Source organism: Vespula pensylvanica, chromosome 4 (assembly GCF_014466175.1).
Source record: "Vespula pensylvanica isolate Volc-1 chromosome 4, ASM1446617v1, whole genome shotgun sequence".
In the NCBI taxonomy this organism is placed as follows: domain Eukaryota; kingdom Metazoa; phylum Arthropoda; class Insecta; order Hymenoptera; family Vespidae; genus Vespula; species Vespula pensylvanica.
In genome coordinates, this window is record NC_057688.1 from 906763 (window position 1) to 924107 (window position 17345).

The 17345-nt window shown below is 35.5% G+C and overlaps 2 protein-coding genes across 4 annotated transcripts in view; both read right to left on the minus strand.

Annotated features, from left to right (window-relative positions):
• LOC122628976 (serine-rich adhesin for platelets-like) overlaps positions 1-6046 on the minus strand; it is a 131964-nt gene extending 125918 nt beyond the window's left edge. Inside the window, exon 1 of one of the 2 annotated variants that reach the window (XM_043811921.1) lies at positions 4834-6046. In XM_043811921.1, the coding sequence (XP_043667856.1) occupies positions 4834-4908 (75 nt within the window). In that variant the 5' untranslated portion in view covers positions 4909-6046. The remainder of the gene's footprint in view (positions 1-4833) is intronic. The other variant, XM_043811920.1, reaches the window with a different exon arrangement.
• Positions 6047-10910: 4864 nt separating this feature from the next.
• On the minus strand, positions 10911-16755 carry LOC122628257 (melanotransferrin). Of its 2 annotated transcripts, none has more exons than XM_043810350.1 (9): positions 16551-16755; positions 14760-15172; positions 14527-14644; positions 14281-14460; positions 13685-14202; positions 13439-13603; positions 13245-13333; positions 12766-13106; positions 10911-12669 (listed from the first exon to the last, which is right to left on the minus strand). In XM_043810350.1, exons 2-9 carry the CDS (start codon positions 15012-15014, stop codon positions 12029-12031), a joined length of 2307 nt encoding a protein of 768 aa, XP_043666285.1. In that variant the 5' UTR covers positions 15015-15172; positions 16551-16755; the 3' UTR covers positions 10911-12028. The 2 variants fall into 2 exon arrangements, with proteins under 2 accessions (XP_043666285.1, XP_043666284.1); XM_043810349.1 differs by lacking the exon at positions 16551-16755 and adding an exon at positions 15408-15711.
• Between the last annotated feature and the right edge of the window lie 590 nt (positions 16756-17345).

Below are 17345 nucleotides of genomic sequence, written 5' to 3' on the forward strand. Positions count from 1 at the left end.
TACTTCAAAACGTCCTGCGTTATTCCTCTTATTTCTTTTCTTACCCGAAAATACGCGTCCGATGAAAGAAAAGCGAAAACAAAAAAAAACAGAACGAAAGAAAGAAAGCAAGCAAGAAAAAAGAATGAGAAAGGAAAAAATACATTCGTTTGGTTCGAGAGAAATAAAGCATTCGTAGGATCTCGAGAACCCACCGATCATCTTCTTCGTTCCTCTTTGGAACAAGTCGGATGCCGTAATCATCGGTACTCCACAACCACTTCCTCCCAGCCCTCCCCCATTCAGTACATTTTACCGAGGATGTACCTTGAACGATGGAATGTAACGAGAGGAGTGGTACGAAGAAGAAGAAGGAAAAGAAGAAGAAGAAGAAGAAGAAGAAGAAGAAGAAGGAAAGGATCTCTTCGCGGTGGAGACTTTAATGCCTCGTATCTCGAGAAGGAGATCCCATACAAGAGAGCGAGGGAATAAAGACAGGCGCTTACGGTCGATACCATCGCGCGAATTCGAGGCGCACGCTGCCGACCTGCGCTGCCGACCTGCGTTACCAACAACTCGCTAGGTACTTTCTGCGATCGCCCCCTATTATTCTTAAACGGAGCCTCTATCAAGAATGGGGAGAGGACTGGGACTAGGGATGGAGAAGGGTTTGGAAAAAGGGTGAGGCTAATGACGGACAGCAACGTGAATCTCGTTATCGAGAATCGTTCCCTCGAAGAAGAAACTCCTACATTTTCTCCATAATCGACTTGCTTGAATCCTTTAACCAAACATAAGTACTTACAACGTTCGAATGAGTTAAAGGGATCGTATATAGTTTTAACGTTTATTTTATGCCTGTTGAATGATACAAGGGGAAAAAAAGAAGAACGAGAGGAACGAAAAGTAATAGTGAAAAGGGAAAAGGGAAGAGGAACGGATATGATTTTTGAAAAAAGGATAACGCGAAATATCTGAGACGATATTTACAAAATAGAATGATATGATTCTAAAGGATTCCATTTTATAGTAGCTAACTTACGATCGCTATAAAGTCGAATCGGTGCTTCGAACGAACACGAAGGAACGGACGGTAAATAAAAAAAGAAGAAAAGAAAAGAAAAGAAGAAGAAAAAGAACAAGAAAATCGAAGAAAACGAATCGATACCATCTCTCGAGCCTTAATGACCTAAGCGATATCCTATACCTCGCATGTAGACACGCGTGTATGCGTGGACATGCAAACTGCAAGGAGCAGGAAGATTCTGTAAGTACCGATCGCGTTAGAAGGACAGGTTGCATGAATTTGTGATACTGCTAACGTCAAGGTCGAGTTAACATGGCACGCAAGAGAACGACAGGGTCCACTGTTGCCGATCGTCGGGTTCGCTCGTAATGACGGATAATGACATACGGTCCGAGAGTGACCGGATATAAATTTGCTCGTATCCCGCGGGAAGAAGGTACGATATACCTTCAGACTATTTTCAAAGCCTTGGCAATGAAACGGACGATGCTCTGTATATGTTTACCGTAGAGAGAGCAACGTCGAGTTTCCACCTGCGCTACGTTTCAAAGTGTACTTTGATTTCGATCTTTACGAACTATTCGTACTTATTACTTATTCGTTTTTCTTTTTATCTCTCTCTCTCTCTCTCTCTCTCTCTCTCTTTCTCTCTCTCTTTCTCGCCATCTTCCATTACGATATCGATTTTTCACGATAAAATTATATCGTATAGATATCTTCCAATAACTCGTTACAATTAAGATTTCCATCGAATTTATTTCATTCGTTTCATACGTTTCACTTTGAACAAGTAGGTAAGTAAGTATACGCGCACTTGGTACGGCCGAGTTAATCTTAATTAAATCTATTTCAATTATCTAACATGGCACGTACATTAATCTTAGAAAATACTTCTCGATCGTACCAACGACACAGTCCTTCTCCTTGTATAATACGGATTAGAAAATGTGTGATCCTACACGGATACGGTGGTATATACTTTGATAAAGAATACCACGTTCTTACCGGATCTTACGTGTTGATAATGTTATCGAAAAGCATGGAGTAACTGGCTACTTTGTGACTAAATTTTTTATTCTTTAGTTATATTAATTTATAAGAAGTATTCGAATTAATTAAGAGGCTAGAATAACGACGAGAACGAAGCTATGTAAAAAAAGAAAAGAAAAAAAAAAAAAAGAAGAAAAGAAAAGAAGAAGAAAAAGAAAATACGTTCGCTTCGAAAATAAAAGAAAAATAATGATGGTGCAGCATCGTTTAAACGATGCTACGTCGTAGAAACGAGGATGAAAATAAGATAAGGAATAACCATGGCTGAAAGGCAAAGGATCTTAAAAGTTCGTTCGAGTGCACCAAATTGGGCTCGCGTGATTCATTAAAAGTCATGTTACATGTCGTAAATAACGTTTGGGTAATCATAAATATCTTATCGTTAAATAAACTCTCAAAGCGATATAGTTCTCGTAAAATAATTTCAAAAAGTCATAACGTCCCTATGAACGAAGGGAACGTACAAACGAATGTATACATATGTACACGCAGCGTATATACGTACACATATATATATATGTATGTATGTATGTATGTATGTATATACATACATACGCACGTAACTATTTACCTATAGGTTTTCTTTTCTCCCATTTCTTTCTCTTTCTTGGTCCGAGCACGTACCAGGACGACGAGCTTGGAAAAAAGATTTCACGTTTTATACATAGTACATTCTATTGCGCTCCTCCTTTCTGCATGCATATGCATTAGCTACGTCGCACTCTCTCGCACCTCGTAAACTAAGCTGGCATAGCTGCGTGGAAACTGGCATTAGTCCGAGAAGTCGTGTCTAGGGAATGAAAAGCCTCTTTGCGTGACAGATTTATCCGGTTACACGAACGAGTTATAATGAAAATACCGGAGAGAAAGGTTCTTCTATCGTGAATTTACTCAGACACATAACGAATAGTTACATATATATACATGTGTATAAATAAAGATAAAGTTGTTTTTTTTTTTATCATCGAGTACGATTAAAAAGAGACGTTGAAAATTATGTTATCTTTTTCTTGTTCTTTTCTTTTCTTTACTTTTATTCTATTTCATTTATTTTCTTTTTCTTCTCCATAATTTAATAAATAAGGTAATAAGATATGAACGTACTATCTTACCTACTTTATCAAGCAGCACACGGTCAAAGACGACAACAGCCAAGTACAAAACTCACCTGTGTGTTTGCTTTATCGTGATCAAGTGCCAATAGAAAGTGCGAGCACGCGAACAATTTGCGACAACAGTTAGAATACGGCTCTTTCAGAATCGCATAGAGTTGGCGCGCGTCCTCTTCGACGCCGAAGAAACGTGCTTCCGCCTTTCTAAGTGCATGTAAATTAAGTGATTCTATTAAAGGCAATCGATGCATAATCTAATCACGAGCAATAGAACGCGAATGAATTTTTTTCTATCTTGGGAATGGCCAAGCCTTTCCTTTTCTTTTCTTTTTTTCTACTATTTTTCCTTCTTCTTCTTCTTCTTCTTCTCCTTTTTTATTCCCTTAAGGATAACCTAACAATTATTTAAATCCTTCCTTACGTATAGCCGATAAAATACAAAGTAGATGTGAGATAGCCGATGGAACGAGTAGATCGTCCAAGTAATAATCCTACCTCTTACAATAACGCACAACTAACAATATAAATAATGTATGAAGAAAATCTCATCCGCTTAACTCGCGCTCGACATTGGTGCATCCTTTCCAAAGTATCTTCCAGTTCTATGAGGACTAAAGGATATAGTATGAAAGTCGACAAGAGTTCGTTCAACTCTCGATCGGATAAGACCAGTCGAGTCATCCTTATCGCTTCTTTCTTACTTTTTCTTTCCTACGATATTTCACCCTTGTTATTACGATAAAGTCTAACTCGATAGTTACGACAAATTTTTTTTTTTTTCTTTTTGTGAAAGAACACCTTTACGAACAATTATACGACTTTGACACCAGACATGAAATTCTCTTTAAAATTCGTCGAAATCGCGAACGTAAGAATAGCAAAGACCGTAAAGTAGCTTCGGAAAGGCGCAAGGCCTTCTTCGTGCGATCGCACTTTCACGAAGGCGTTGGAGCAAAGGTCGTTCATCGTAGGCATAGTATATACAGATAGAAATAGAGATAGAGATAGACAGAGAGAAAGAGAGAGAGAGAAGAACAAAGTTCTCGGCATTTAGCATCGTTCCAACGATTCTGACGTTGCGATTGTCGTGTGATTATCGCGAAATAAAGAGAGAAAAAGAGAGAGAAAGAGAGAAAGAATTATTCAGTCGTTCTTCTCTCGAGTACATAAACCAGTACGGATTACTAAACTACGGTCGATCCTGGTGCTAATTAATCGCGTAATTATATTCCATAATTGCCTTGGTACGCGTCTACTCGTTCTTCTCGTAACTCCTACGAGCCAACGATGCTGTTTATAATACATAGATTTTAACTTTCGCATAAACATTTCTCACGTTTAAAGGGAAACTTTAACTTCGTTAGATGGGGATGTAAGAAGGTAAGGAGGGGGTAGTGTAGAGGTTATTGCATTTGTACGTTTTGTTAAGCAACGACAGGGTCGTCGTTCTAACGACGAGAAATAATCGTTGCGATGCGATAGTTCTATCTCTATCTCTCTTTTCTTTTTATTTTTTTTTCTTCTTTTCAACGACGCGTTCGCATTCAAACACACTGTCAACTAGTATAAACTGCTTATGAAAATACGATAAATAATATCTTCGAGGGGGAAAATAGAAAATACAAGATAGAAAAAAAGAAAAACAAAGTAAAAAAATGAACCAACCTCTGTCGACGCGAAGACGAACGTAGTTCTCGGTGGTTGTAAGAAAATCCTCATATTCCAACGTCGATCCATCATCCTTAGCGTAGATCAATTCGAGTATGAAGATCGTCGAAAGAAGTAGTATCGTCATTGTCGATGAACGTGTCGCCATCATTTTTATTTAGTTTTCTTGAAAAACAAAAGCTTCGTAACTTTCCTCTCTTTCTATCTCTTTCTCTTTTTATCTATCTATCTATCTATGTATCTACGTATCTATCTCTATCTCTCTTCCTCTTTCCGCGCTCACTTCCGAAAGGGCCGGTAAAAGGAACGTCCGAATTGCGTCACATCTTTGTCGTATCGCGTGCGGCTACTCGTGGACCCTTACGTTCTACCTCGTCGACGCGTACGCTCAATGGAAGGGCGAGAAGGGAGTTGCGCGCGCGGGAATTTTAAACTCGCGACCGTCTTCTCTTCGATTCTTCCCATCGACGAAATACGAACGGATTTACGTACTCGAATCTCGATTACTGTTACGAATATCTAAACGTTTTCTAATCGATATTTTTGCAATGCTTCCTGCTCGTCGTACTTTTCGTTTCTTCTCATCGTATCCCGAAATGAACGATCGTGAACCGGATCCACGTAAATGTGCGTCTCAAATGAAACTTTGGGGAATGAGGATGTTTCTTTGGATGTTTTTCTCTATTTCTTTTTCTTTTTTTTTTTTTTTATTGTCACCCCACTATGTATGTCTGACTGTTTCTATGCGTGTATCTCTCTTTCTCTCTCTCTTTCTCTCTCTCTCTCTCTCTCTCTCTCTCTCTCTCTCTCTCTCTCTCTCTCTCTCTCTCACTCGCGTGCGATCCGACAACGGTACTCGACAGCACGTTCGCCGTTGGCACCTGTTTTCTTTGAAAGAAGTGTGTGCCTGCCAGCCGAGTCCATGCTGCACTGCTAAGTCGATCGTCAGGTGTTTCAAGCTGGCGCCGAGCGAACGCACCGCCATCTGCCGACCTCTCGCTGTACGATTATCGGCCTCTCTCTTTCCCCGTCTTCCCGATCGAGCTTTTCATTCACGCGACCCCCCACTACCACCACCATCACCTGTACACTATCTCGGAAACACGTGCGCGATTATACGCTAATCTAAATTTCTAACAATCTTTATTTCTATAATAACAAAATTTCATTTTATTCGAACGAATGATTAAAAAATTATTTGTTTGAAATTATATCAAGGTCGTCGAATAAAACGTTCTCATCGATCGCATTTTTGCATTAATCGTAATATCTTTAGGTCTTTAATCGAAAATAAATAATAATTTAAACGTTTTTCTAAAGAAAAAGAAGAAGCAGGTTTGAAAAAGGACGAAACTTTAATGGCACCTTTCACAGCTGGGTATTTAATTAAGGCCGATTGCTCTCCGTTCGACGAAGAGAAAGAGAGAGAGAGAGAGAGAGAGAGAGAGAGAGAGAGAGAGAGAGAGAGAGAGAAGAAAGAGAGAGAGAAGAAAGAGAGAGAGAAAAAGAGAGAGAAAAGGAAAGAAGGAAAGATAGAAAAAAGCAGTTGGTACAGGAAGCGATGAGTTTCGAGTACTTCGCGAGCAACGGAGCGTGCTTCGAGAGGCCCGTTACGGGACACAAAAGCATTGGCGTAGTCGTCACATAAGAGTTCCTTGACGAATCGAATCTTCGAAGGACGAGATTTCGCGTTGACGCCTCTGCTCGGTGCCGGTGCAACTTCTTCTCGTTGGTATTCCAAGGGATTGCGAACTATGCCGACCTTAAAAATTATCGACACGCCGACGGAGAATAATGGGCTGGGACCGGTATAACGCCCACTATCTTCTCTACCCCTCTCTGTGTCTCTTTTTCTCTATCTTTTTTTCTGTCTTTTTGTCTGTCTCTGTTTCTTCAACTCTACCCCTTTGGATCCCGCAAATTATCTCGCGGTTTTTCACCCCAACGAGGAAATGAACGGTCGCTGCACTTGTCTCTAACAAACCTCAGATCGATTCGCAGCGATCCTATCAAAGACTATCGTGATCGCACATGATCGAGAAAGATAACAAAATATAAGACAAATTTCAAAACGTAGAGAATAACTTATCAATTATACAAATGTACGAATAACGATATCAATATCGATGAAAAACATTGAAACAAATTGTATCTTTAATAAGTCGAACTTTCGCTTTTTCTAAAACCTGCTATCCCATTCGTCGTCAGGCGCCTTCTGTCTTGAAGATTTTCACAGAAACGGTAAGATCGCCTGGAGATTGCCAAGAAATATCCTGCCGCTAATGAGAAAACAAGGTGGCTCGTTGTTTATGTTTCTCACGTACCAGTAATCTCGAAGCCTTTGTTGCTTTCAATCCCTAACATTAAAAAAAGAAAAAAATCGCATACTTCTTAACTACGCCAAACGTAAGACCTGCGATCATCCTTTCGCTCATTGGGTTAAACTAGGTCGTAAATACGATTTGTTCAAAAATGACTAGTACCTTGGTGAAATGAAAGTATATATATATATATGTGCGTACGTGTGTGTGTGTGTGTGTATGGTAAGTATCTAATATATGTATTTCTGGTAAATCGACGATAACAGAAAAATAAACGAAACTTAACGCTCGCTAACGTAAAAATTCTCTTAGGGGATTCTATGCTTCTTTACAAGCATCTTTTTTTCATTTTCCTTTCTTTTTTTTTTCTTTTCTTTTCAAGCCCACCGAGAGAGAGACATATTCACACGAAATCCGGTTCTACTGGTTCGAAGTTAGTTTCGAAGGCAAAGCTTAGTCGTGGTCGAGCGAGAAATCGACACTTTTACCGATTACTCCATCGCGTTACATCGCTCTCCAACGATGAGCAAGCTTATTATATGTAAGAAAAAAAAGATCAACGACCTGATAATATCAACGTACGATTGGTTCATGAAACTAAAACAAGATCTGAGTTCTTTAATTAAGAAACTTCGTGTTTTATAAAGAATATCATTAACATAATACTCGAATAACACGCATACAATTTATATTTAAAAATGAAAAATATTTGCAAGAGGATCATCGAACCTTCGGAAGGCAAAAATTTATTTGAGAAAAGAAATTTGCGTCTTTTTTATCGTTCTCTTTTCTCTCTCCCTCGCACCGCAAATATTCGCGAATAAATGAAGGGACATTAGCGGCTCTTATATTACAGGGTGCTGGGTATCCTCGAGAGGACCAAATTTATTACTTCAAATTGGTTGCAAAATACGCCATAACTCTTTTCAAATTTATGAGCCCGTGCCGGCAGGCGGAACGTTGACGATACGAACGACGAGTAACTGCCCTAAAGCTTTTACTATGTCCGGTGTATATGTCCGATGTATATTGCTCGTTGTTCGAAAGACCAAGTTCGATGTCAAATCGGAAAAGAAAAAAAAAGAAAAGAAAAGAAAATGCAAAGATTCGCTTCTTAGGATGATTTTTATTGACACTAACACGCTCGTCTCGAGAAACGCTGTAGCTGGTATTACGAAAGAAAGAAAGAAAAAAAAAAAAATGAAGAGACAGGACGTGCCTAAATATTCATACGCGATGCATCATGCGCGATATATCGATTCGTTCGAGGTACACGTCGCTTCTCTCTTGGGTTCTCGCCGAATCGAAAGTCTGAGGATAGTCGGGACGAGTCAGAGAAAGAGAGAGAGAGAAAAAAAAAGAAAGAAAGAGAGAGAGAGAGAAAGGAGACAACCACGATAAAGAAAGATACAAGACGTTCACGTGCGGAGGGTTCGATTAAAAATCGAGCTCGACGTAGGAACAGAGAGGTGGAATAAATTTTCTTTAGGCTCCTCGTTAATTAGCATCCTTCGTGTTTTCGATTCAGAGTAGAATGGCACTAAGACTCTCTAAGGCAAACGGACCTCTTCCGTAACGATCTTAACTTTTACACGTAAGACCAGTTATGTCTCTCAGCTTAGATCCTCTTTGTTTCCGATTAATTAGAATAGCTGCTAATGCGCATAGACATCGGAATATATCCGCGTTAGAAAAGAAAAAAAAAAAGAAATATAAGAAGAGAGAAAAGGCGAAAGGAGTAAGGGAGGTGAAGCGAGATACATTTCCTGTACACGCGCCATTAATTAGCATTCTCTATTGTAAGTATATATACGTATGTACGTATGTGAGTACAAGTACGAGTCTCTTCGTTCGTTATACCATAACAACCCACGACACTTGTCGTTCTTTCTCTATCTTTCTCTCCCACTCACTCTCTTTGAAGCGTATTGAAAAGAAAGTACAAAGAGAATGTAAAAAATTAGTATATCATAGTGATGTTATAAATTAAGCTATTTCTCTATTACATAAAACTCTTTCTTATTCTAATTAACCGAGTCATTCTTGTCATGAATTAATTCAAATAATTGGAATACTAAATCCTTTTTTTTTTCTCGTACACTCTCTCTCTCTCTCTCTCTCTCTCTCTCTCTCTCTCTCTCTCTCTCTCTCTCTCTCTCTCTCTGTCTCTCTATCTATTTATTTATCTCTTTCTCTTTCTCTCCTTCTTTCTTTTCCTCTTTTACCATGTAAAACTCGCATGTATGGATCTACCCCTCGAACGATACCACAGCGGGATAGCGTTCAACATAGTAGGCTTGCATCTAATTTCTACGAACGATCGGAAGATTATGTAAATAAGAAGTGCGTGCAGAACGCAGTACGGAATAATAATTTCGATAGAAGCGCTAAAAGTACACGTCCACTCTCGATACACGTAAATACACTTGCATACACACACGTTCAACGACGCATATTCTTGTACTTTGTTCTCGATTCGATCTCGAATATCCCCAGAGCTCTTTTCATTCGTATTTTCTAGGGAACGCTCCTTCGCGGTCCAACGTTCTCCTACATTCGCTTTTACTATCTCAGACTCACGATCTGCAGTCACATTGTGCGTGCGTAGAAAAATTTCGAGCGAGAAAGACTAACATGACTTTCCCCTACCGCGTGAATCGCTTTATTATTCTCCTCATAATTTCTTAACTCGAGAACGAGATGGAAAAGATTTCCTTTTATATCAAATGGATTCTTTAAGCGTAAAATGTGTCAAGTGTATTTTAATAGTCATCGGTTTTTCTTGAAAAAGTTTGTAGAATAAAGCAGATGGATATCTCTGTTCTCTTACAAAAAAAAAAAGAAAGGAAAAGGAAAAAAAAAAGAAAAAAAAAAGCATAAAAAGAAGAGAAGAGAACGAACAAAAATAAAAACTTGGAACAAATTTCTCTAGGAAATATAGTAAAAGATAGATAAAAGAACGATAATAATAATAAAGATCGTGACTATGGTGTTTCCCATAGATATATATATGCGTGTGTGTGTGTATGCAATGAACAACGTTCATCTAAGCATAAACTTAATTGTTTTTCCCGCGTTCTTGCGCGACAAAATGACCTCTTCTCAACCAAAACCAACCATCTTTTCCAAAGTAAAAACACGCGGTTGTCATTCCACAGGCGCATCGTTCTCCGATAAACGTTTATCGTAATTCGATATCTGCAATAATAAATTATAATTCGTGAACAAAGTATGACGTACATTTAGCGAGCGAAAGTAAAATAATGTCGATATCTCGATTAAGTTTCTTAATTATGAAACTTAACGAAATGGTAATCGCTATACTTTAATAATATTTTACAAATGTCTCCTATCTACTGTCTTATGATTTGTAAAAAATGATCATGAAACTATGTAATTTCTATGTCCCACATGTGCGTTCAAGAGAGCTCTTTCAAAATTACGTTTAAATTAGTAGGATCGTCGCGTACGAGCTTTCATGCTGTAACGACAACGATCACGACCGATGATCGAAGACCGTAAAATTACAAGAAAACAAAGAGAGAAAGAGAGATCGATACGACGTACGTTTTTGTCTTTCGAAAGTAGTACGAGATGTGTCGTAAATAGTTAAAAGTTACATTACTCGTACTCTTCTACCTAATCATTAAAGATTTCGGACTTAACGTGAAATCGTATATTCCCTATAAAATTTCTTTATTATTTCTTACTACATCATATATCTTGTAATCAAGTAAAAACGAAACGACAATATGATGCATTATTTATATATTTTCGTCCATAGCACGATCGTCGTTTATTATGAAACATAGGCGTCGTATTTTCATAGAACTTTTATTTAAATCGTGATAATTTTACGTTGTTTAACGTTAGTTTACAAAAAAATGAAGTTAAATAGACTCGTTGATTGATTATTGCCGATTTGTATTTTCGCACGGCACAGTTAGTATCTATCACGAGTCTTAAGTAATATCCTGAACAAGACGGGCAGCGGATATTACCCAGCGATCCCGAAGCTTCACCGATGGGCAGTGATCGTTGAGAAATGCAATTTGAATAATATCCTCGACGATAATTGCTTCGATCACGAAGAACACAGTCGCTGTTTCCTATTACTCAACAATATCGGCTTCGTTAAAACCAATTAATCCCTTTACCATAGCAATCTTAATTTATTTCGATCAAACCTGTTCTAAAGGGGGTTGGAATATTTTTCCTTTATTTTTTCTTTGCTTTTTCATTTAAAAAATATATCGTATCGTTCTTTTTAAGAATGACACTTTTTATGAAAATATATTATACTTATCTAAAAATAAAATAAATAAAAATCGTTTGAGAATCGAAATGGACGGCTTCGTTTCTTTCGACAATCGAAATAGTTTCTCTTCGTTTCGTGTTCATTTTAAATATTAATACCTATTTATATTGATAGGTAATGTATTAAAAGATAATGTTATAAAAAATGTCGATGTGTCGTAAACGGACGATTTTCGTAAGCATGTGATCTTAGAAAATATATATACATATGTATACTATAATATATATAATACCTATATTTATATCTATATATATATATATATATATATAACTTTTTTTTGAAAATGGACGGATCGTATTTGCTTCGTATAATAATCGATATCGACTATTTTATAATTATTAATTATATAACCTATGGTAGAAAAGAATTATAAAATCTAAAAATAGACATCCTACGCGATGACTAACAGTCACTTGTACTTTTCACGCGTATGTAAAATAATACACACGAGAGATTGTGAGCGGTGAACACGTAATATTTAAATATACTTCCGGAAGATACGAGATTGAATACCGTAATCGTAAATAAAAATTATATTACAAATTCAGATCTTTTATCTAGCAAGTACGTAAGTTAAAGCAAGCATGATTAAAGCAGCTATTATAGAATGCTCTAAAGCAGCCGCTCCAGCATTGCAATCTACGATTCTTCGAGCTCTCATAAAATCTGGACCAAGATATGCGCTAAATTGTCTTTTCTCTGGTGGAATGACTATCAATTGTTGCGTTGCGTCTTGGAAAATAAGATCGCTATAAGGTGGAACGCTGTAAAACATACTAAAACTAAACTCATCTGGATCCTTTCTACCATACAATTGTTGTGCATAAATAAAGAGATTTATATATGCATTAATTTGCGTCTCGTTGTAACCGTAATAACCACCACGAGTGACTATCGCATTAGCTGCAACTTTTCCTAAGTTACAATGTTCGTAATCAGTACTTGGCCGACGAGTACCATCGGGACATAGTAATTCAAAATCTTTAGTGAATGTATTACGTGCCCAAAATTCTCTTCTTTTACCATCGGTGTTTTCGGCAACTGTTGTATGCTTAACGAATGCTACGTCACCACCTCCTTCAACCAAACATCTAAAAGCACCGGTATGTCCAAAATAATCTTCGGAAGCATCTCTCCGACAGTATCTGTAACTAGGTCCGTGACACAAGTCGCACATATTATCGTACGGTACGCCTGAAATTACGAGACAGACCAAGCGAACGAATTAAAAAATTAATCGAAGTGTCGGATCAAAATGATCGTCGTATACGAATAAATTTGAAAATTCACCTGTATTATATTCGGAACTTAATGCACCTGGAACGCACGATTTCGTAAAATATTCGGCAGCTGCGCGTACGGAATTGCAACCGTAACCTCGAATCCATTGATTTGAAAGAAGGTACGCCAATGGATAGACCCATCCTGCTGCAGTATTAATTCCAGTATGACACGTATATTTGTTTTTAAGATACGTTAAATCTGTATTGTCGTCTTCCTCCTTCGCAACAGCAACAACGTAATAATCTGGTGTACCAAGATTATATACTTCGGATATGAAAGGAATCAATTCGAAACGCAAGCCAGCGGTGTATACATCGCTAGCATCTAAAACTGTCACATCGGCGATTCTAAAATGATTATACAATTTAACATTATATACATACATACATACATATATATATTATACATTATATATATATATATATGTATGTCCTTTGTTACTTTATTTTTTATATCAATAATTTTGTTTAATTTCTCGTACATACCCATTCTGTACCGCTTGCATACAATTTATTTGACTGTGTCCCTTATGACACAATAATTCTGGTTTCAAAAGTTGGGCTTTCAAAGCTATCTATAAAATAATCAGCAATATTCTAATTGTATATTCTTCTTTAGATTCTTTTACTATTCAATTTATAAGTACTTATAATAGCAATCTAAAGGTAGTTAAAATTACCTTCATCTTTATACATTTTTCCATTTCAGGATCGGATGTAACGCACATCGTCATTCTATTCACAGGACATTGACGTACTCCTAGAATAGAATCTAACGATCTACCTAAATATCCCGTATACGTTTGATCTTTTTCAAGCAATGATACAAAATCTTGAGCAGAATCCTATAACCGCAGAAGACACAACGATAAGCATGTAAGATAATGAAAAATGTGTGAAAATTATTTTTCTTAAATAATTATTACCGAAAACATTAAATTATGATGAAGGCCATATTTTGGAGCCGATTCGAATAAATCAAATGTTTCGATTGGTTGAATATTTGTAGTTTCAGAATAATCGTTAGGTGAATAATTGTTATACGTATCATTGTATTCTCTGTCCCAAGAATTCGACTTTGCATAGCCGTCATCGAAACCTCTATCATATTCATTACGATTATCCGTATTATATTCATTTCGATTGTTATATCTAAAATCTTTTTCTCTGTATCTATCTTCATATCCTGGTCTGTTTTCAAAATTACCTTGTCGATTATCAAAACGATTATTATAAATATCGGTAAAATTATTTTTTCTATTTAATACTTTAACCGCTCTTTCAAGAAATTTTTGATATAATCTGCGAATTTCAATTTTCGTTGCCGAAGACGTTACTATTGCACGAGAAGGAACAGTACCCCAATTACAAGTCTTATATTCATTTACTGATTTTCGAGTTCCATCCTTACATAATAATTCGAATTGATCTTTTGTAATATTATCTACAAAAAAAAAAAAAATCAAATGTAGCATTAATAAGTTTTTATTTGTCGACGATGCAAATTTATATGAATACTCACTGAATTCAAACGTAGATGATGTCATTTCTTGTACGGTAGTATGCACTAAAAATGCAATTTCTCCGGCATTTACTAAGCAACGAAAAGCACCCTCATATCCTGCGTAAGGATCCGCATTTGTACATTTACCAGTTGGTGGTTTTCCGATACAAAGTTTGCATAACTGATCAGAGTTATCGCCTAAAATATATAGATCATTATTTAAGCCTTTTACTTATAAATATTATTTATACTTTAATAGCATACCTAAGGGATTATATTTATCTATCAACGAATTTACCGCACAACTTGGGCCAAAGTATTTAATTGTAGATTTTACGTGATTATTACAATCAATGATTTCCATTCCACCTTGCTTCATTAACTATAACAAATATGTTAATCTTGTTTTCATAATCAATTGCATAATTAAATAGATAAAATTAATTTAATCTATTTTAAATATATATAGCGTAACATTTTTATAAAATTTTCTTTACCGTATGAATAGGAATAATCCAACTAGCTAAAGTACCAACTCCTGCAAAACATGCTTTTTTTCCTCTAAGATTTTCTAACGCCTGTACATCTGGTAAAGATCCTTTCTTAACAACAGCGACGGTATATTGATAATTAACGCCACTTTCATATATTTCTTGCATGATCGGTACCAAACTATGATAACGACCTGCTATAAATACTTCTCCGGCATCTAATGTCGTCATTTCAGCTTTTTCTTGATCCAGCATCGACATACATTCTTCTTTGTTAAAAGCTTGTTTACATTTTACTGTAAAATAGCTTTTTCCAAAGAAAGTAACATCACGAGCAACTGCATTCGAGAAAGCTGCGCATTTGTTTTGTTCGTCATCAGAAACGGTACACCATGTCACTGTATTATTCGTATTCAACCCTATAAACGAAATATTCTCATTTTACAAGTTATAAAATAAATGAATACAAAATGTGTTAGTGCGTTTATAATACATTTCCCTATTTGTTTATTTCTATCACTAAGAATAAGAATATTATATTCATAAATTACTATATAAATAATATAAATGACTAATATAAACTACAAAAGTTAAACAACTTAAATTTAGGTTAATATCTAGACTTCTTTATAAAGATGAATATTTCATTAATACCATTGATACGAGTGCAGATAAATATCAGGAATATTGAAAACACGTAGTCTATCCGCATTTTGAACGAACGATGTCTAACAAACGCTATACACACAAATTTTAATAGACAACGCCCATTGACGCCTATTGGAATTAAAGATGTTCGAGTCCGATTCGATTCTTCGGAAGACCGATTTTTTAAGTTAAAAGATCGATCTTTTCAATCGATTATCTGCTTGTTCTCAAGATTCGATTTAGAATCGATTTTTTCAAGTAAATCGAACAGCTCTATATTGAGGCGCGTTCGAAAAGATGACGCAGGTTAGGCAACCTATCATTCTTGCCAACTATCAATAAATCTATTATATATAAATCATTATATATTATTCTATTATATATAATATATTCTATTACATATTATATCTATTATATATTAAATCTCTATTATCTCCACTCTTGTCCAATTTGTCTAGATCGAAGTATTACACTACACTGTATTCTCTGTAATACACCAGATCGTAAAGGGCCATCTTCATGTGCGTTGTTTATCACCTTTCAATCGTAACGTGTGCGACTTCAGCGACAAGTACGGATAAAATATGAACTACAAAACAAACGAGTAACGCTATCCCCACCATACATCGTTTCGATAGCGTGCAGTAATTCGTACTAAATACGAATTCACTACGCATTTGTTTGATATAAATAGAAAATATGAAATATAATTAACACATATAAGAACTAGTACGTAAATTCGCAATAAAAAAGAAAATTTCGTCGAATGTTTTCTTAAAAATAATTAATAAATACTTATATATCATATTATTTTAATACAAATAATACGAAACAAACTCCTATAGAAAAAACAATGATAAAATAGCGCTGGGAGAACATTTTCGTAAATAATGTAGAAACGAACTCTATTTAAATTTGATTGATCTAACCACACATATTACGTCTTAATTTTATTATACTAATAAAATCATTGCGATATTCTAAAACTGGATACACGTTAACGATTGTACGATTAAAAAAAAAAAGAAAAAAAGGAGCATGTACTATTAACAAAATTATGAAATATTTATATTCTGTCGACGTTCTAATAATTAATACGCATTTTATTTGCAGACGAGGTGAAGAAGAATGAAAAATATTTGCACTTACTTGTACAGATTCCAAATATGAATTCTTGAAATTTTCGATTTGTAGGTTGGATGCATTTCCAAAATTTTCTTCTCCCTTCTTCCTTTTAATAATTCTTTACAGCTAATAAATTACTGTTCGTTTTTCTTCCTCTTGAAAATGACTCTTGTCTAACACTTTTAAAAATCACTCACGACACAAAATTACCGATGTTACTACCACGACAGTAATACTTCGACTGATCGTAAGTAAGAAACAGTATGAAAACAAATACGTACGATCATAAAGTAATAAGCAATGAGAAACGATATGAAAACAAACGAAAACAAAAGAAACGTTTCGTATTTACCAATCGTATCTTGTTTAGATAGGACGTATCTATCGATAAGACGATTTTGTCGAAATTATCTAAGATATTATTTGTTAAGAATTCGTGCGATAACCATGACGTAAAATGATAAAGTTTTTCTTCATTTTGTTATCATAAATTACTATCATCATACGTCATGTATAAATCGTAATATAAATATATTTTTCTATTCTTATTACAGTTCTTTTTAATATTATTATATTACATATTATTATTGTAGTAATTGTAGTAGTAATAATAATATGAAATGAACTTCTACAAAGGAAGACATAACCAAATAACGTTAAAAGAAAAGTATCGTAGATAATATAAAAACGAACTCGTAGTTTAATTTTCTTTTTTTTTTTTTTTTCAAAATAACATTTGATATATATATTCGTTTATTATTAATTTTGAATAATCAATAAGTGCATGTACTTTATATGTATTTGTCTTCAAACAAAATT

Coding starts and splice junctions, on each gene's coding strand:
- LOC122628257 (XM_043810349.1), bottom strand. CDS start 15,465: ATGCGGATAGACTACGTGTTTTCAATATTCCTGATATTTATCTGCACT. Junction 14,461..14,526: donor AGATAAATATAATCCCTTAG/GTATGCTATTAA, acceptor TATATATTTTAG/GCGATAACTCTGATCAGTTA. Junction 13,334..13,438: donor AAAAATGTATAAAGATGAAG/GTAATTTTAACT, acceptor ATTATTTTATAG/ATAGCTTTGAAAGCCCAACT.